Below are 21,785 nucleotides of genomic sequence, written 5' to 3' on the forward strand. Positions count from 1 at the left end.
CCCTTTTTCATTTCGTTTTGTTATGCTACAATGGGGGAGGCGACCTCTCGCGCCTAAGGGAGGCAGTTGGTGTCACATCATCGCCTAGTGTTTCACAGCTCTCGTTGATAGCGTTCATGAGGTTGCTAGGGAAGTCACTTGTCACTTTAGTCATATCTCCTTGGTTACCTGCTATGTAGGTTTCTGTACGTGCAGAGAAAGAGAAAGATCTTGTGGTCGTTATGTTAGTAACTCACGTGAGTTGTAGATCTAAAAGAAATTAAAAAATTAGCTAAGAAATTTCCACGGACGGCGCCAAACTGTTTGACCCAAAATTTAGATTCGGGTTCAACCAATTAGATTTAAATAAAGTAGAGTCAATTTTAGCTAATATTAATACCCAAAAGATAAAATAACCGATTTTGTAATAGATAATATGTATGTTTAATCGAAAGGCAGTAAATTGGATAACACTAACAAAATTCAATGACCTAAAAGGTGGAAGATAACATTAAATAATAATAAATAATGATGAATGACATTCAAGTAAATAAGAACATGCGAATCGTCTGAAAAGGGGTAAAATTTGCGGATATTTCTTTTGACAATGATGAATGACTGATGATCTTTTGAATATTCAAGTAGTGAAAAGGTATTTCTCGTGTGCTCGCAATAAAGCCAGATTCTCTCTATCAAGTCAATGTGTTTTCTTACAAGTGAATATCTCAATTCTCCTATGATTGTGTCTCTTTCTATTTATAGGGAACATATTCTTAAAAATCCTAATAGTACAGGTACAGAGAATATCCACTAGAATATTCTCTTTTGTATCATATCCTAAAACTAACCGTTATAATTCTGTCTAAGATGTTCGACCTAGACCTTGATCTTTGCCGACTCTTCGACCGCACCCTTCATCACTTCAGGGACCACTTCGACCTTGGGCAGGTCTTTGTTTAAGTCGTACCGATAACATGTGGCAGTCTGCGAGTGCCTCTTTAATGTTAACATGATTTGATTATATCAGAAGTAATTTTTGACCCATACACCTATTTTTATGAATTATTGTCACATCACTAATATCATCCTCCACGATCCGTACCCTCAGCTCGGCTAAACTATAAATTTATATACTACCAAATAAGTGAAGTCACCCGTAGATTTTCTACCAAGAGCATCCGTCAGCCTTCCCCGAATGACACAAAATATCAATCCAATGTATATAAATTAGAATTTTACTCCTCTCGTCAGGGGCGGACCTAGCGTATTACCGACGGGTTTAATTGAACCCATAACTTTTGACATGGAGTAAAAATTTACATGTAGAAATTTATTAAACTTGCAAAAATTGTAGATATGAACCAATAACTTTACAAATTTAATGAGTTTAATACTAAAAACTTTAAAAAAAATAAACTCATAGAATTTAAATATTGAATCCGCCTCTGCCTCTTGTTTGTCTTTTAGTTTTCTTTTAATCTTGAAAGACTTAGTTGCTTCATGGGTTTGTATTTGCAATTTTCAAATTATGTATGTATCTTGATCCTTACGTTTTTGTTGCTTGTATTACTCCAGAGGCGGATTCAAATTTTTAAACTTTATGGTTCATCATTTAAGGTTTTTAGTATTGAACCCATTATATTTTTAAAGTTATGAGTTCATATCTATTATTTTTGTAATTTTAAAGAATTTTTACGTATAAATTTTCATTTTGCGTCGAAAGTTATGAGTTCAATTGAACTCGCCATTAATACACTATATATGCCCCTGATTACTGCTAGTATTGAAAATTTACTTTAGCTTATGAGTTTTGTGGTAAACTTTAAAAAACTTCATGACATTCTTACAATACTATTGGTAATTTTTTTCATTTTGAATTTCTTTATTACAATCCACAGTGATTGAAGGTCATATTTGACCTTTTGAAAATACTAGCAATGTCAAGTTAATTTAGACCGTTAATTCAAGATCAAAGTACTTATATATTCCAACCAATAGGTGGAAAGAATATATAGTAGTTTCCCAAATCCTAAAGGATTATGAGATTAAATGGGATTTACTCCTTAAAAAATACTACTCCTATATCAGTTGACTGGTCTATTCAGAATCCTTCAACTTTTATTTATTTACTATTTTATTTTCAGAATCCTTCGCTAATCAAATAACTAATTATATTTAACGGCCACAAGGTTGGTAGAGGTAAGGTTAGCGTATTCTCCCCAGATCTCACGGTGCGGAATAATACTTGGTATGTTATTATTGTCGTTGTTAGTTAAAATCTGAAATTGACAATTGAGACTTGCTCAGTTGGTAAAAGCACCCCCACTCACAATCGTTAGGTCCTGGATTTGAGTCGGAGGGGAAGTGATCCTCCTATTTTGGGAGGGATTTTAAAAAGGAAAAAAAAAATTGAAATTGAATATGACTTGGAAAAGAACTCCTTGTGCCGCGCAGATTTCATCATAATTCTTCTACCATTGACGCCATATATAATGCAGCCCTTTGAATTTTTTCTCTTTAATTCTTCGGTTCGCATTATACAAAATTTAGCAGTTTATTTTTTCTAATTAATAATCTGCAAACAAAAAAAAAAGTTGGTAAGCTCCCCAGAGTTTTTGAACAATGATCGCCGTCAAGATTCCGGTAAGCTCAATTATTACAACCCTTTGCTCTTACAAAGCTGCAATATTCTTTTCCTTTAATTTTTCAATTTCAAAAAATATATTTTACATTCCTGTTGTTTTTTTCGTTGAAAAATTAGTGTTCTTCTTCTAGTTGTTTCTTCTCCATAATCTGTTAAATTTAGTATCTTATTATTGCAGCGAACATGATATAACCAAAAGTTTGTTATGGCCACTAAACAAGGGTCAAGTGGCAAAGTTGGGTTTTTTTTTAATTTTTCCTTACAAAGTTGGGTTAATTTCATGTGTGATTACTGAAATTTACATGTTATATCAATAAAATCCATTATTAAATTCACTAAACTTTACCCGTTTGTATCAGTAAAAGGTGGTAAAAATATATAAGTTAACTGATATAACATGTAAAGTTTATTGACTTTAGTAGTGCAATAACTAGTCTTGTGACTTTACTGATATAATTCCGTAAAGTTTAGTGATCACGCGTAAATTAACCTGACAAAGTTTGTATATTTGTTTCTTTGCCGGGGAATTAATGTGGAAACAAAAAAGAAAATAAATCTTATCAATATGCTACATGGTGTACTATCAGTGTGTAAAACTTAAACGCGATAGGATTTACTAATTAAACTTCTTTCGACGTTTCCTGTTGGCTCTCTAAGGATGCAGCAGTGAAAACTGGAAAATCTGAACAAAGTGAATTATTTCTGAAGTTGAAATTGAGGAATGAAAGTGAGAGAAGTCATGAAGATGCAGAACGTGTTAAGGCAGATAGATGTCCTGCAAATACTGAGACTTCAAAGAGGTGCAATTTTAGACAGATGGAAATTTCTTTTTTAAAATTAATTCATTCAGTTCCTTTGTTATGATGTACGCTCTTGGTAATAATTCTGAATTGGCTTTTTATTTTTTTTAACAGTGAGAATGCTCATGTGAATTATATTATAGGTCTATTTAACTTGATAGTGCAAAAAAAAAAAAAAAATTACACTATTAACATAAATTCTATCAACAGTTGCAGAAGCACAGCTCTTTGAAACTTAACCATATTTCCTTCAAAACCAACTCCTTTTTTCTTATCAACTGTACTTTAGACACATTGGTTCATTTTCTTGAAAAAACAAGAAACAATTACTAGTTTTTCATATCTTTTGTAGTACTACTTGTTATTCTTTCCTTATCGATTGTTTTCGCCCTTGCAGGAGAATGATGATGCATTAATAGCAAAGATAGAGGAATTGAAGAAGGAAATTGGCATACTCTCTTGTGTATTGAAGAAGAGTGCAAAATCTTGCATGCGACTTAAAATAGAGAACAAGAACTTGCTGGTCAGTTGTCTATTCATTTATTTATGAGTTTTAAGTTCAAGCACTAACAATGCAAAAATATTTATAAAGTAATTATGAACAAATTTCTATAAGAAACTTAATTGATTGCCTGATAAAAATGATAGCTAACATGCTATTGTTTAATATATTAAACTACATTGATTTTGTAAATATTTCTAATGGAGCAGCAAGAATTGAAGCAAAAATGTAGCAAGGATGAAATCTCAAAACTTGAATCAATGAACCCTGATGGGAATTCACAATCTCTTGATGATGACAATGAAGAACAATACCAGACTAGTTCAGAATCATTGGTCGAGTTCAGCTCTTCTCCAGATTGCTATTCGGATGATGATGATGGAGATTCTGATTCACTCCCACTCTTGCAATTGAAAAGTAAACAACAATAACTGTAAATGGATGATGTGTTCACAGAATTCCAATTACACTGGAGAAGCTATTCTTACAATCTGTAGAAGGTTTTAATTTATCCTTTTGGATTAAAGTTTCTGTTGCGACTTGGGTCATTAATGATTTTTTACAGCTCTCTCTCTCTCAATAATGGTCGGGTCGGGCTGACCCGTTAACGGCCTAGTTCAACCCGGCCCGGTAGGTAGTGTGGTGGGATGGGTCGTAGAGGGGGCTAGGATCGGTCGGAACGGGTTCAATTTGGGGTACCGATGTCCGGAACCCAGAACCCGGCTAGCCTTTGTGCTTGAAGCTTTCATGTTCTACTATTCAGCACGGTGAAGAATATTTAGTAGTAATCTTGTGAAAAGGAGTCAACAGCGAAATGGTATTGGAGAGTAAATACACTAAGATAAACGTCCGGGACAATTGGAAGATAAAAGTATTTAAATCGACGAAAATTGCTATCATGTCTCATCGAACATTGTACTTGGATGGAAATAGTAGTGTTGCGGGTAAAATAAGAAAATGACAAAGAAACAGAGGACTTATACCTGGAAGAATGAACGAAACTGGAAAGTAAAGAATTACATTTTATAATTAAAATAGTTGTACATTGGCTTTTCTTTGAAATAAGCATCGCTGCTCTTGAACGATTGGAAAGTTTGACCTGCTTTAATTGAGTATAAATTTTCAAAGTAACCGAGGGGTAGAAAGAGAAGAGAGAAGTGATGAGAGCACAAATCAAAAAAAGGCAGCCCGATGCACTAATCTTCCGATATACGCGGGGTCCGGGGACGGGCCGGACCACAAAGGTCTATTGTACGCAGCCTTAAAGATTTGTTATTTCATTCAGATTACAGCACGAACATGCGATAAGATTATAACAACAGAATTCACAAACTTTGGTGAACTACAACTTGGATTGACACAGAAGTATCGTAGCACCAGAGTATACAGACCTTGCATCATCTGCAAAATGAGAACACCTGATGTTAGCCAATATTAGCATTAAAAATAGACCTTCTGAGCACAAAGCTTACTGCAATCCTTTAAATATGCGCTTTATTTTCGCATGCAATGTCAATCGAGAATGTGTATAATGTCACACATACAGGCCTAACTATGACGCCACATAACATGAATATACCTGCTAGTCTGGCCAAACAATACTCTGCAGGAACATTGCTTTCTACTTCAACAGCAACTTTAGCAGCTGCAATCCCAACTGCTACACTTTGCATGACATCCAAACCAGCACACAACGAAGCTATCATCCCACCAACTAAGCAATCTCCAGCACCTGTAAGCCTCACTACTGAAGCAGAAAGTGCAGGAAAATGGACAGCAAAAAGATTTGAGATCGGCCCACACTTTGAAGTACCAAAAAGCTGATCCCTTGGACAAACTGTATCAATAGCTTCGTATAACTGTTTACTGAAGTGAGAGGGTTGGTTTTCCTTGAAAACAAGTTTCTCAAGATTGGACTTTGCATTGGAGCATAAGAATACCCCATGTGATCCAAGCGTTACAACAACTACCTTAACACCTTTGTCCAGCAATAGCCATATTGCAGGTTTAAGCATTTGGAACAAAGATTCCTTGGACAGCTTTATAGTACCATGATCTTTCCGAATTGTATGAAATATGTCTCTGCCGGATATGGCATTTGCCATGGCAATAAGTTCATCTTCATTAGGTGATGCAAAACTTACCTGCAAGAACCTTATTATTTAGTTACTATAACAATGATATTACTTATCTAAGAAAAGAAATTCATGCAAAAGGACTTTCTGTGCCTCACAAGGAAAGATACTTATACAGCCAATTCAAAAAGAATCTTCCTGACTCATGGAACTTCCCAATGCTAGAACAATTCAACACCATCTTTTTCTGCTAATAAGTGTTTTACGCCAAATCGCTATGAGTCGCCTTTATGTTTGAAGCTTCATGTTCTAATATTCAGCATGATAAAGAATATTTTAGCAAATTCTTCAATAGAACATGAGTATAATAAGTTTTCTTCAGAGTTTTTTGCCTCTAGAATGTAAAAGAAACCACCTCTATGACTAATTCTTGTTCCAACAAATTCAAATTGCTGTACTCAAGTCCAATGTAAGCATCCGGGAAGATCCAAGATTTTGGTCTAACAGAAATATCTACACATATTGTTTGAGAAAACACAATCCAGATGGATCTATACATTCAGAAGGTAGAAATCTGAAAGTACAGCTGAAGGGTTTAGGATTTAGTTTCATGTACCAGCAGAACTAGTTATTCTAAACAGACTTTTAATAATTAAAAGATGCAGCAAACTTTCCTCTTGTTAAGTCTGAAATTTAAAATCCAGATGAAAAGGCATATACACAAGATCTGGAGAACTCACATACTGGACAACTGAAGCAACTCTTCTAGATTTGGCGACTGATACAGGCTCAAACCAGACTGGAGTATTAAACTGAGCAGCCACTGAGAGGAACATATTTGAAATGGTTCATAAGTATCTTCGCATGTCACAAAAGTAGCAGATAAAGACAACAGCGACACTGAGTATCTTATGCCATTTACAAACAAGAGACATTAGCCTGCAAGCAGTAAGCAGGTCTTCGTTCTTTCTAGTTAGAATGGATTGGTTACACCTATCCAATAGATACTCCCACTGAGGAAGATGACCATTCAAGACAAGACTCCAAATACTCATAGCAGATGAACATCCAGTGAAACTTTAAATGGTTGGATCAACAAAATGGTGAACTGTATTGGTATTAGTAGTAGTATTAGTTAAGAAGTTTGCAAATTAATCATAACAATATTATGCAAAATTTTCTTTCTAATACAGATAAACTTCATATATAATCCAGCACTTATTTAGGCCAAAGTTCCTATAGACATTAAACATACGTGCGGAACTCAGCCAGAAGTATTTTTACGTACATTTTTTACTATAGATACATTCCTTGGGAACCATTAATGGATCGGTAGTTAGAGATAGATTGCTCGAGCAGAAGAAAATATGCTTTGTAGTTTTAAGCTTCAAGATTATTTTCGAAAATGCAATTTAAGCATGTGCTTCCTCTTTAACCATAAGTGTGATATGTTCTTTTTGGTCAATGAAGAGCATATATGTGATACCTTGAGAAGCACTAAGTTTTGCTATGCATATCACGATTTGATGGATAGTCGTATATACAATGAAAATCTTAGCACCTCCCAAACAAAGAAATGCAAATTGTGTCACATGTATAGAGGAAGGTATTTACTTTGACAAGATGCTTCAAGAGAAGAAGAAGTCAAATTTGCATCCACCATCAATATTGGAGCAGAACTTATTTTGCACTTGAACTTTTCAATCCACCTTGGGGTGAGAAACTTTTCCTGTTTTAGAGGCATTAAACGCACATCAATAGCAGGTAACAGGGAGTATTAACTTTTAACTGCTTGATCTTTTGAAATCAACTCACAATTGATTCTACCCTAGCTACGCCAGCTGCCACTTCACCTTTCTCATCAAAGATATAGCAAACAACAGCAGTCTCAATATTGCGATTTCTCTGAATACCTAATCAGGATGAATGATCAGATTCTGCAGTTGATCTTTTCAACATTCGGTGACTCCAATTTCAAGACATGACGTTGTTTATTTACATGGTATGCAGCTAGCCTTCTTTTGTTAGAAGGCAATTTGTTTCCATTTACTGAAAACATCGCTCCAGTCCAGAGTGGGCAAAATTATTTCCCAAGCACTCGGGAATGTGGCATAGGGAGGAAAAAGAGGAAGTAAAAGGTTAAAAAGGTTACCTTCTGTGGATAATCCAGCAGATTCCCAATGTCCCAGTAGCAAATTTCCTATAAAAAGAGGGCGAAACTCCTCAACTAATTGTTTGCTGTTCTAGAATGATGAGACAGAAAAGCTTGTACTCACAGGAGAATTAGAAAAATTCAAAAAGAAAAAAAAATATTAGAAATAAACTTTCTTTATAGACTATCTGAAATCATGATGCTATCCAATTATTAAAGTAGCAATGTCAAGTTATATCATTTAAGCCACATATATGCCGGTAAAACTGCACTCGAATGTAGATGATATAAATAGGGTAATCGCAATAGATTTGCCTGTAACATTCAGAAGGTGGAAATTCAAATTAATTTGCTTTTGCAGCCTTTGCTTTCAATTGACAGGATACTACAAGTCATAAGATGGGGGAGAACATAACTTGCTTATATTATTCACGCAGAATGTTGAGGTTTCTTGGTAAAGATGACATGGATATTACCACTTCTGAAAGTAGACCACAAATCCAATTTGTGAGGAATGACAAAAGTATGTAAGCATCATGTTGTTGTGAACTTATCAGTTATTACCAATAAAATGTGGGAAGAGTTGCAGCAGAACAGCTCTAACCATATAGAGAACTCACCTGCCATGTCAAATCCAACGGCGCTTATCATGAATGGTCTTGCTTCAAGCTTTGAGATGCAATCAGCAACATTCCTTGCCACACCACCGAATGAAAAGATAACCTGAAGTGAATAGCAGAGTCGTACATTAAGATATGAACCTTTTTGCATGCTGCAGAAAGGCTGGTAAAGAAGACTAATTGTAAACCTATTTTTACAGATTAGACTTCTGTTTGAATTTAAATACTCTGTGAGCGGCAGCGCCTAGCGTGAGCCTTATTGAAAACGGCCTAGCTAACAAACAATCTTTCTAAAGCAAGAAGCAATGGCACAACAGCTGCACAAAATCTCTCATCAGTGTTTCCCATGTGCTTCATTTTCTTTTTCCTTTTGATAATCGTGGTGTCCGGGCCAGATTGTGCGCACCTTAACTAATTCCACGGGGTACCTGCTACCTCCCACCGGCACAAGTACTGTGGTAACTCTGTCCACCAAGGATTTTGACTACTTCATTTTCTTCATTCATATTTGAGATATTAATTCCTCTATAGTTCATCGAAACCAAAGGATGGCTAGTTTAGTTTCTCCAAGATAGAGGGAGAGATTTCAAGTAATAAACCCATGACAATATGATGGTCATTATGTAACCCTATCACAGAGACACAAATTAAGGACTATTTTACGCATGATTGATTTTCAATAAAAAGAAATAAGAAACCTTTCCTTTTGCCCCATATGAGTATGTAGGAAGTAATTGTCTTTCATTGTTTTGTCCATTGTGTTCTTTATGATCTCTCTCTCTTTTCTTTTTTTTGTAAGAAATGAGTTATGATCTCTTTTTCCTATTATCTGAAAATTTTTAAACATTTTTTATCATCAGTCTACCGGAAACAACCTCTGCCTTTTTAAGGATAGGGTTAAGTTTTGCGTACACACACTAGTTTTTTTTTTTTGGTCGTTATCATCAGTGGCGGACCCACGTGGTGTCTAGCGGGTTCAACTGAACCCGCTTCACCAAAAAATAATACCGTGTATATGTATAAATTAGGATTAAAGCTACTATTTTACTACTAAAGTTATGTACTCCTAATATTGAACCCGCTTGCACAAAATCCTGGGTCCGCCACTGGTTATCATCGGTCGTCACACTTATACTAGAGCAGTAATTAGTAAATTGTTAATCATATACATGAATATACTTATGGTCCAGAAAAAGCATAAGTCAAAAAGGTTGATACCTTTCCAGGAGTGGAGGTCCCTGGATTAGCAGGCATGGAAGATGTGGCATTTACATCCAACACCATTCCCCCAATCACTACTGGCTCTACTGTTAAGTTTCTAGCTTGCCCCTCTTTGTAAGAACCCTAATTTGAGCATATTAAAGTATGAATTACGAACCAAAGATATGTTCAGCAGTAATTGAAAGTGACCAATAGAGATTTTGTGAAAACATTCTCACCGATTGGATGCCATTAATGGTTTCATTTTCCGGTGAATTCTTATCGGGAAAACGATTCATCTGAAAATGTTAATCTCCGTTTAGGTGCACTGAATTATGGGACTCCTCTCCGATATTGGGCCTTCTGTAATCTATTCGTTCTTTGGGCCTTTTTTCTCTTCTATTTGTAACTAGAAATAGAGTTACGGTATTTTGGCATGGCGTGACAAGGTACTTACATAATTAGCAGAAAATAGCCCTAGTTATAGATATTGGCATTGAATAGCCAATAAATATATATCACAACAATAATGTATGTCATAACTTTTTCTTCTTCCTTATGTATATCAACATGTATATTAAAATTTTATTTCTCTTCTTTGTATATCTAAAATATGAAATCATATATATAGTAATTTAACATTTATTGTTGCCTTTTTATCAATGTATATCACAATAAAATAATTATATTATTTGTATATCGCGGTGTATAACACATCGAATGTATATCAATTTTTTTTCTTTGTATATCAAAATTTTATTTACTCCTATAGTTATATTTATTATTTTTATTTTTAAAATTTGCTCTAAACCCGTTATATCAAAAAATTATTTTCCTTCTTTGATAAATAAAAAAACTGAAGTAAGTTTATTCAGAATTAATTTCATTCTCTTAAAATTATTTAGGACGATTTGATTCCGATTTAACCTTTTATTGCCTTATCTAACAATGTATATCACGATATATAACATGATATACATACGGGTACACATGATGATATACATAGATATACACCACCTCAAACACACATATTTTCTTTTTAACAATTAAAAAAATAATAGGGAAGAAGAAAAGGAAGAAAATTGAAGTCTGCCAAAGAGATACAAATCAAATCGAACAAAGTAACAATCAGATGAAGATAAGAAAAAAACTAGATAAAAAACAAATCTTTTTACGGAATTGCCGTCATGATGAGAAGATCTAAACTTCATAGAAAAATATATTCAACCATTACAACTTCCCAAGCATTATTAAAGAGCACATGCCCTTCCAAATCCAGATTGAAGAAGAAAGTTTGCTAGATCGTCGAAGAAGAAGAAGAAGAAGAAGAAAAGAAAAGAAAAGATTAAGAAGAAAATTGGAGAAGAAATACAGGGAGAGAGAAGAAAAAATACGGGGATAGAGAATAAATAAGAAATTAAGGTTATTTAGGATTTGGCATTGAAGAAGAAATACGGGGGTAGAGAATAAATAAGAAACTAGAATTATTTAGGATTTGGGTATATAATGCCAATTTTTGGGGGTTACATTTGTCAACCCTAATATAAGGCTAAAATATTACCAATTTTCTACGTATTATCATACCATGCCATTATTGGGCTACAAAGTCTAAGATCCTGATACGCACGGATAATTTACAAGAATAGCCTTGAAAGTGAATGGCCTTGAACTTTTAACCCCGGTTGCCCCATGGGCAAACCTTTTAAGTTTAAAAAGTGGGCACAATTTTTGAATTTTGACCTTGAAGGTTTGTCTATGAGACAAATGGGAATAAAAATTCAAGATCATCTCTTACTGTGTCATGTTTCTGCAATTTTTTTTCGATTAGCACAGCTTTTGGGCATATTTAATAGAAATAGTGTCAATTGGTAACTTTACGGTCCTATAATTGAAAAATATGCAACATTATCGTGGAGACAATGGGTATTTCTCAATTACAAAGACTAAAAAGTGGATATTTGTACAATCTACCTAATATTCGGTAGAAATGACACTAGGTAGTCACTTCAAAGGCTGCTATTTAAGAATCAGTCAGTGCGTTCTGAATTTAGTTTTTCAGTTCAATTTTTCGGGACAAAAGTGTTCTGAACTGTCGTGAAGTTAAGATTTTTAATTTAAAATTTAAGGACAAAATATTGGTTAATCTCTAAATAACATCCTTGAAAATGAATATATGTGCACCCCTTATATTTACCATAATTTTTCGGCCCAGTTGGCGAGCCTTTTACGGTGAAATTGGATTTTTTGCATGAATATTACTATAATTCAACTTAGCAACCTTTTACATCGTCAAAGGGACAGTACAACAAATTATAACCGTCACAAACAAAACCGATAAACCGCATTAAATCGATAAGTCGAGTCAAATCGGGGAAAAAAACCCAATGTGATTTGGTTTGATTTGATTTGGTATTGGAAAATAAAACTCGACCATAATTGGTTTGGTTTAGTTTGGTTTTAACTAAAAAAAAAAAGTCAAACCGAAATCAAACTAACCCGATAGTACATTTATACAATTTTAAAAATATTTTATACATATAAATATTTATTGTAATGTAATTTATAAATATTTCTTAAACGTTTTCACAGTTTTATCTTTTAAGATATTATTTTAAGTTTAGATTTAACATTCTTGAATTGTAAATAAATTTTATAGCCCATAAATGTAGTAACTCAAACAAACTTCAAATCAATACTAAGAATGACGAAAGTGTTGGATAATTATTTTACTTTTACATTGGTTTATAATGAAGATGCATAACTTAATTAGTTTATCTTTTTTCTTTAGTGCTTGGTTATGTAATTAATATTAGTACTTATTAGCTATACTTATTTTAGCATGACCTATATATTATTTTTAGATTATGTTAGTTTTCATTATGACTTATTAATTAGCAAATATTTATTTTATATAATTTTATTATTTTATCTTTGTTATTGAATATTTTAGTATAATGCTATGACTTATCTCATATTATTGTGTTAGTTTCTTGAAAAACATATTATACAGTTGTATTTTACTAGAATTTAAGAAATATTTGGAGCACAAGTTATATATTTTATGCTATGAAGACTTTACCGGAAAAAAATTCGAAAAACCCAAAAAAACACGAGAAAAATTGAGATTGAAAATCTGATTTGTTGGTTTGGTTTGATTTATAAATTTAAGAACCTGATACCATTGATTTGGTTTGATAATTAAAAAATTCGAATCAAATCGATTTATGTACGCGTTGCTCTTGATAACCGCGCAAATCTTTTTGCAAAGAAGAAATATGCACACGAAGCACAAAGTCAAAGAGTCCTTAACAGCATGGCAATAGACTAATCCAAAAAAAGTGTAGCGTGTGGGGGTGAGAAACGAAGGGATATAATTTGAAATCTTGTGTACAGCACACAGCAATCAACAGTATGGACTACTGCATTACTTGTCCTAACCAAATTGGATTTTAGTACATCATCTGACTTTGACTCGTAGACTTAATATAGTGTAACCAACAAAAATAAAGATTGAGGATCTGATATCACCATTTGTTTTACCTTTGATTCCTAAAAGAAAATTGCAAAAGTATACTAAACAGACAACACTTCCTTCGGCTTTGTTTTCCACGTTGTCCAGTTATATATATATATATATATATATATATATATATATATATATATATATATATATATATTCATTTAGCTCTTTAAGATAGTACAAACGTTATTTTTCTACTCTTTGCATCTTTTGTCGCGTGTTAATACAGTGGTGGATACAGAATTTCAACGATGGAGATTCAAAAAATATATATAAAAAAAAATGCAAAAAATAAAGGAGATTCATCATTTCACTTATATACATAAATAATAATGATTAATCTTATATACATGAAAATATAATGCGAAGAAGTTCGGATGAATCACTTTCGCCCCTCCCCAGCTTCACAACTGTGGTCACGATAAGTTCTTCGTAATAAATACTTGTACAGTCTCTCACCAAAGAAATAAATTTTAAAAGAACATTATCAAGGCAGATCAATTAGTCCTTCAAAAGATACAGTCTCTTTTATTTATTTTTTTTATTTTTTTGGTAATTATTTTTAATTTGTTGTAGGCAGTCCAAATCAAGGCCCCAAAATTGGGGCTGTTTCTCATGGTAGAATATGACAAGTTATTAAAGTTGCAACAAGACTTAGAAAATCAGCAACAATATTCAAAGGCACGTGAGTGGACTTTGGACTATTTTCTGGTGAATTATTCAAAAGATCTATAGCCCATGTAAACCACAAAGTTCGATACGTAATTAATACTCACATACCATCATTTTCTATCCTTATCCTCAATTAATTGACGCATTACTTAATTAGGGTGGAAATGAACGAATTCCAGCTTCATTGTATGTGGCTAGTTTAGTTAGACGAAGGTCCACAATAATAGCCCTAATATATCTTTACTTAATCTTAATAAAACAACAGTTGTACAAATACAATTGGTACTAGTCTTAGGTACCCCATCTTGATGATATGTTTAAAACAATTAGATAAATATTATATTAAAATTATGTTTAAGTTATAAAATAAAAGTTTACATAATTCAAATAAGGAAAGAATTTATATAATATATTTAACATAAAAAATTTATGTACAATTCAAATAAGTAAGGATTAAATGCACAAAATTTGATTGAGTAAAAACTTCGAAAATTAGGGAAAACTTAAATGATAATTTTGGGCAAATGATGATAATGAGTATATAATTACTGATTAAAGCGCAATTTATAGTTTTAATTATTATTCTAATAAAGTTCAAAACTAAATGATAATGATTTTGGACTTCCGTTTTTGGTGCCTTCGATTAAGTTATTAAAGTTATCCGTTTCTTGTTTATTTTGGAATTATTTCATAGAATATATTTGATACACATAAATTAAATGATAAGGATGTAGTAATAATAATATATTTATCTCCCCTGAAGTTAGATGCTATATCATTTGAACTTGATGTACAATTGTTTAGTGTCCTTTTATTAATTAAGTATTTCCGAAATTTGATAATATGTATTTATTTTTTGTACATAAATGGTATAAAATAAGTGCTTATTTTTAAGGTTAAAAGGTCATTCAACTTTACATAACTACATAAGGGTTTGATCTATCGATTTCACGTGAATTTTCAAAGAATATCCTTTGAATATCTCTTTTGAAAAATACTACTATTTGTGTGGCCTAATATTAAATCCTAAAGTATGGATATTTGTTAATTCATATGCTTTTATCACAATTTCTCAAATATTTATCAACTTATATAAATAAGATAATATATGAAAAACTACATCAAGTCATTTATTGTATCAATGGAAAAAGAAAAACTTCCTTTGGTGAACTTTTATATTTAGGTGAATAGCCACCAGATTTGGTAGGATTTTTGGAAGCCTAAGTGTTCGTAGGCTTTAAAACATTTCCATTCATATAGATTTTACATTGAACTTTCTTTGTTCAAGAATAGAAGTAGTAAATTCATTAATAATCTCAAATCATAAATATTAGTTGTAGTTTATTTATAAAAGGGGATTTAGTGCATTTAATAACGTTATACAAAGAGATACATATGTCAAATAAGAAAGAATTTAATAACCAAAATTTTAACTAATTTTGAAGTCCTAAAAATTAGGAAAATAACTAAATTACTGTTTTGTCCAATATGAAGCATATTTTTTAAGTAATACTCTTTTAGTCTTGAGTGAAAATCGTAAGTACTACTCCTATATAATATGTTTTTATTATAAAATCAAATTTATTTTTTACTCCTTAAAATATATATATAATTTTAGTTATAAGGCTTTCCGGTGGTTATGGGGTTACACCAAGGATCTGCGCTCAACCCGTTCTTATTTGCTCTGGTGATGGGCGCACTGACACACCATATTCAAGGGGAGGTGCCATGGTGTATGTTGTTCGCTGATGATATAGTTCTGATTGATGAGACGAAAAGCTGCGTAAATGAGAGACTAGATGTATGGAGGCAGGCCCTGGAGTCTAAAGGTTTCAAGTTGAGTAGGACCAAGACAGAATATTTGGAGTGTCAGTTCAGCGAGGGGTCGGGGGAAGCGGGCGCGGAGGTGACGCTTGACTCGCAAGTCATCCCTAAGAAAGAGAGTTTCAAGTATCTAGGGTCAATTATCCAGGGAGACCGGGATGTCACGCACCGTATCGGGGTGGGGTGATGAAATGGAGGTTAGCGTCTGGAGTTCTGTGCGACAAGGAGGTGCCACTAAAACTTAAAGGTAAGTTCTATAGAGCGATGGTTAGACCGGCCATGTTGTATCGAGCTGAGTGTTGGCCAGTCAAAAATTCTCATATCCAGAAGATGAAAGTAGCCGAAATGAGGATGTTGAGATGGATGTATGGGCACACTAGGCTGGATAAGATTATGAATGAAGATATTCGGGAGAGGGTAGGCGTGGCTCCCATGGACGTCAAGATGCGGGAAGCGAGGCTTAGATGGTTCGTGCACGTACGGAGGAGGAGCCTAGAGGCCCCGGTTAGGAGGTGTGAACAGTTGACTTTGACAGGTACGAGAAGAGGTAGATGGTGACCTAAGAAGTATTGGGGCGAGGTGATCAGGCAAGACATGGCGGAACTTCAGATTTCCGAGGACATGGCCCTGGATAGGGAGGTGTGGAGGTCGAGCATTAGGGTTCTAGGTTAGGGGGTAGTTGAGCATTTTTCCAGCTAGTCTGATAGAGTTTGGTCTGGGTCTACTAGCGGTTGTTGTTCATCACACGATTTTTATTTCCATAATTTATTTTTCATTTTTATTATTGACATACTTATTACCCTTCCACTTATTTGTTGTCTCTTACGGTGCTGATTCTATTTGTCTGATTTCTGTGTTGTTACAGATCTTTTGTCTCTGAGCCGAGAGTCTCCCGGAAATAGCCTCTCTATCCCCGGGTAGGGGTAAGGTCTGCGTACACTCTACCCTCCCCAGACCCTACTAGTGGGATTACTACTGGGTTGATGTTGTTGTTGTAGTTATAAGGCTTATCTATAAAACCTTTCATGTTAACTTTTTTTTTTAAATTTTCTTTCACCGCCAATACTATTCTTATGAAAACCAATTTAGGCATCCTAAGAGTTTTGTCAACTTGAAAAATAATTTTAGTTATATGATAAATTTGATAAATAATTGAATTGGATTTTTAGACTTAATTATTTGGTTTTAACATTAACTAATTTATTTTTTGTTGGTTCCAAGTTTTAAATATTTAATTATTACTTAAAAGAGATTATAATTATGTTACATCATTCAGATTAGAAAATAATTATACAAGGCAATTAAAATTTAATTTTTTTAAAGTATTGAATAAATATTTATACATAGTTCAAATAAAACAAACCTTAGTTAATTTTCAGATCCTAAATATTAAAATAATTAATATGAAATATATTATAATTATGTTAAATAATTCTAATATGGAAGAATTAAGAAGCCATTGGCTAAGATAGAACGCCTAAATATTGGTCAGCAATTCCCATATAATTACTACGTTTGACCCCAAAAATATATAATGATACGACATTTTATTATAGCATCCATAAGATTTTGTTAATTGATGTCATGCCCCGAACCCAGGAGCGAGACAAGCACCCGGTGCCTCACCTAACCTGGCGTACCAAATTGCGACTAAGGGACTCTGAACATATAATGTCATACTTTGGCCATGGGGCCACCTTGCAAGACAATTTGCGAAGCAAAATATAAAACTGAATGGAAACTAATGCTAACTAAACATCAATATAAAGCTAGGCCGACAAGGCCGTCATAGCTACTACAGCTGATAAACCATCAAATATACATACCAGGCCTACAAACCCAACATACTGCACTAACCAACAGGATATGTCTACAAGCCTCTACTGATAGATATATTGTGATCGGAACAGGGCCCCGGACCTACCCATATTATATATATAAATACATACATAAGATGCACACAAAAACCTAGACCCGATAACTCCGAAGGATGTGGAGCTTACCGATCAGGCTAAACTCTGGAAACACCTACTGAGGAGGTCTACTCGTCTGTCTATCTGAACCTGCATGCATGAAATGCAGCGTCCCCGGAAAAGGGACGTCAGTACGAAATAATGTACCGAGTATGTAAGGCAATAACATAACTGAAAATCAAAATTGAACTGATAATATAATAACTGAAAGTAACTGGGAGTCAAAAATGACCTGGAGATATACTTACCTGTTGATACTGACTCAACTCCTTCAATATAGTAAGTAAAATAATTGTACGGCCTTATAAGGCTCGGTATATATAACTGCTCTGCCGTAGTAGGCTCGCTCATAGGCGCTCGGCCATACTAGGCTATGTATCTCGACCATGCTGGGCTCGCTCATAGGCGCTCGGCCACAGTAGGCTCGGTATATAACTTTTCATCTGATCAGAGGTTGCCCAATAGGGGCCTGCCCATCGATTATAGCTCGATGGTAATGAAAATACTGTAATACTGTATATATAGGCTTGCTGCTCTCTTGACTGGAAGAAGACAATACTAAATTGAATATAGAATCTCGATAAGGAATAATATTGTAACTTATGAGACTAGAATAGTGTGAATAAATTCATGAATATGAACTTTTCTTTTTGTCTCATTACTAACACATGTAGCTACGAGATCATGCCAAAATGAAGGAAGGCTTAGCCTTAACATACCTTATCACAATCTTTCCAATCACCAAGTTGAACTCACCTCTTCGCACCTTAATCTACAAGAATGATAATAATACTATCGTTAAGTTACGAAAGTTACAACTATCGCACAACGAACGACAAACTTATTTTGTATTAAAACGGGCAGCATCTCCCCTATAATCCTTACTTCCTCCAAATTTAAGATAACACCAAAAATACAAGAACAGAACAATGACAACATATATACATTATTTTCCAGCCCTATATACACCATCAAATACTACAAAACAGCCCAACACACCCCAATCTCTTCATACACAAAACGACCACCGTAGTAGTGTCAAACGACCCGAAAATGTTATGACGAATGACCAGCCAACCACCCTACATTTATATGGTGTTTCTACACCCCCTTCCTTCTCCAAAACTCCACAAAATAGTAGTAAAACACGCAGCCCAACAGCAACACAAAACAGTCCACAAAACAGTTCGCTACAAGTGAATAACTCGAACTCACGGCTTCCGATCACCGTCCCGTGAGTTCTCACAAGTATAGAACGACTTACCATGAATTTATAGAAGAAAAACTGGATGAAAGAGAGCAGTAAACTCACCTTATTTGTTGGATAACTCAGCTCCTATCTTGGTTCTTCAAACTCTAGGTTTTACCTCCAATTAGAACTTGAAAGGGAGAGAAAATCAATTAGGGTTTGTGGAAAATTTTTAGGAGGATTCTTTGCAGAGCTTATGTCTGGTTATTATGCTCTATTTTAAGTCTAATATATGAAGAAAATAGGTCTTTAAAAGGCCTCTTTGGATGACCCGAAATGGCCCATTTTTGGGCTTTCATTTAAGCAAGTAGGTGACACACCTACTTGTCACCTAACAGCTTGCGCAGTATCGCAAAAATGCCCATATCTCACTACTCCGATTTCGTATTGACAAACGGTTTAATGCATTGGAAAATAGACTCATAGATCTTTAATTTTATGGGTGGAACGCCCCATAACTCTAAGTATATTGGGAGAAAATTGCAGTTACATTTGACCCAAAGTTTCAGTAAAACTTATGAGTGTAACTTGTGATGACTTTCATCGACTTTTGTTCCACAACTCGCTTGACATTAAAACATAACACACGGATGTCATACAACTAATATAAATCATAACATAATCTCCTTATCATGTTAATCACCCTAGTCTCACCCCAAAGGTACATGTTATAACATTCCCAACTTGTCAACTTTCGACGAAACATTGTTTTATTCAATTGCTTTAGCTTCTGAACTGTCCAACCCTCTTTGTACTTGTTGTTCATGATCTTCAATATTTGTAACCTCATAGGTAACATGATTAACTTACTTTATATACTTTTAAATATTATCTCATTTTTGGTCCTACATTAGTTTGCTTACGACGCATTTTTACGTACAAAAATATAGGGTGTAACAATTGAATCCTTCCTTTGGTATCTAGCATTCGATAAAGTTTTCACTAATAAGCATTAAAGTAGTTACCGTAACAATGGCGCATATGTATAATTTTTAATTTTTACAGCAATTGTAGAATAAGATTGTACTTGTTCAAATGCGTAATGCTTTTTCTCTTTGTCATCCTAGCTTTTGTTAGTAGTCTATCTAAGTAAACTTTGATTTGAGTTTAAATTTCTAACTATTAGGATTTTTACATAATTTGGGTTGCTCTGGTGGTAAGCACCCTCCACCTCCATTTCGCTAAGGGCCTTCGTGCTTTTAATATAGTACTAGTTTTAGTATACGTGCGTTGCACGTGTGTAATGTGCCGAATATATAAATTTTATAATATTTATTATATGCAAGCACGACAAAATAGTAGAAGAAATAACTTGAAAAAAATTTGAAGCATAAAGTCTTAATGCAATATGGCGACTGCCATGTTCAATGAAAGTTCATAATAAGAACACCAAAAAAGTATTAATTGAACATTAATGTATATTTTAACTACCAATAAAAATAAAAATAAAAAATAAAAAAGAAACAACAAAAACCCTTAATTTTGTTGATGTTGCTCGAACAACAAAGTTATCAACAAAGTTTGATATTATTTTGGGCATGGACTGGTTATCGTCCTATCACGCTATTCTTGATTATTATGCCAAGACAGTGACATTGGCCATGCCAGTCTACCGCGGCTAGAGTGGAAAGGTAGCTCGGATCATGTTCCTAGCAGAGTTGTTTCATTTCTTAAAGCTCAATGAATAGTTGAGAAGGGGTGTGATGCGTATCTGGCCTATGTGAGAGATGTTAGTATTGATACGCCTACTGTGGAGTCAGTTCCTGTAGTAAGGAATTTTCCTGATGTATTTCCAGCTGATCTTCCGGGTATGCCACGCGACAGGGATATTGACTTTGGCACTAATTTGTTATGAGGCACTCAGCCCATTTCTATTCCACTATATCGTATAGCCCCAACAGAGTTGAAAGAATCAAAAGAACAGTTACAGGAATTGCTTGATAAGGGCTTCATTCGGCCCAGTGTATCGCCTTGGGGTGCTCCTGTCTTATTTGTGAAGAATAAGGATGGCTCTATGCAGATGTGTATTGATTACCGTCAGCTGAACAAGGTTACAGTGAAGAACAGGTATCCATTGCCACCTATTGATGACCTATTTGATCATCTTCAGGGTGCCAGGGTATTCTCTAAAATTGACTTGCGTTCAGGCTATCATCAGTTGAAGATTTGGAAACCCGATATCCCGTAGACTGCTTTCAGGACTCGGTATGGTCATTACGAATTTCTTGTGATGTCTTTTGGGCTGACCAACGCCCCAACAATATTTATGCACTTAACTAATAGTGTATTCTAGCCATATCTTGATTCTTTCATCATTGTGTTTATTGACGACATTCTAGTGTATTCCCGGAGTCGGGAAGATCATGAACAACACCTGAGGACTGTGCTTCAGATTTTGAGAGAAAAGAAGTTATATGCAAAATTTTCAAAGTGTGAATTCTGGCTTGATTCAGTGAGATTTTCGGGTCATATAGTTTCGTGCGAGGGGATCAAGGTAGATCCGAAAAAGATTGAGGCAGTGCAGAATTGGTCCAGACCGTCCTCAGCTACGGAGATCCAGAGTTTCCTTGGTTTG

At 34.2% G+C, this 21,785-nt stretch overlaps 1 protein-coding gene across 1 annotated transcript; it reads right to left on the reverse strand.

Moving 5' to 3' along the window:
* Nucleotides 1-4,029: 4,029 nt before the first annotated feature.
* On the reverse strand, nucleotides 4,030-11,313 carry LOC104118570 (pseudouridine kinase). The gene is made up of 10 exons (XM_009629845.4): nucleotides 10,212-11,313; nucleotides 9,991-10,116; nucleotides 8,773-8,875; nucleotides 8,153-8,200; nucleotides 7,816-7,913; nucleotides 7,615-7,729; nucleotides 6,741-6,823; nucleotides 5,505-6,069; nucleotides 5,259-5,326; nucleotides 4,030-4,326 (listed from the first exon to the last, which is right to left on the reverse strand). Exons 1-9 carry the CDS (start codon nucleotides 10,269-10,271, stop codon nucleotides 5,268-5,270), a joined length of 1,257 nt encoding a protein of 418 aa, XP_009628140.1. The 5' UTR covers nucleotides 10,272-11,313; the 3' UTR covers nucleotides 4,030-4,326; nucleotides 5,259-5,267.
* Nucleotides 11,314-21,785: the final 10,472 nt, after the last annotated feature.

Source organism: Nicotiana tomentosiformis, chromosome 1 (assembly GCF_000390325.3).
Source record: "Nicotiana tomentosiformis chromosome 1, ASM39032v3, whole genome shotgun sequence".
Taxonomy (NCBI): domain Eukaryota; kingdom Viridiplantae; phylum Streptophyta; class Magnoliopsida; order Solanales; family Solanaceae; genus Nicotiana; species Nicotiana tomentosiformis.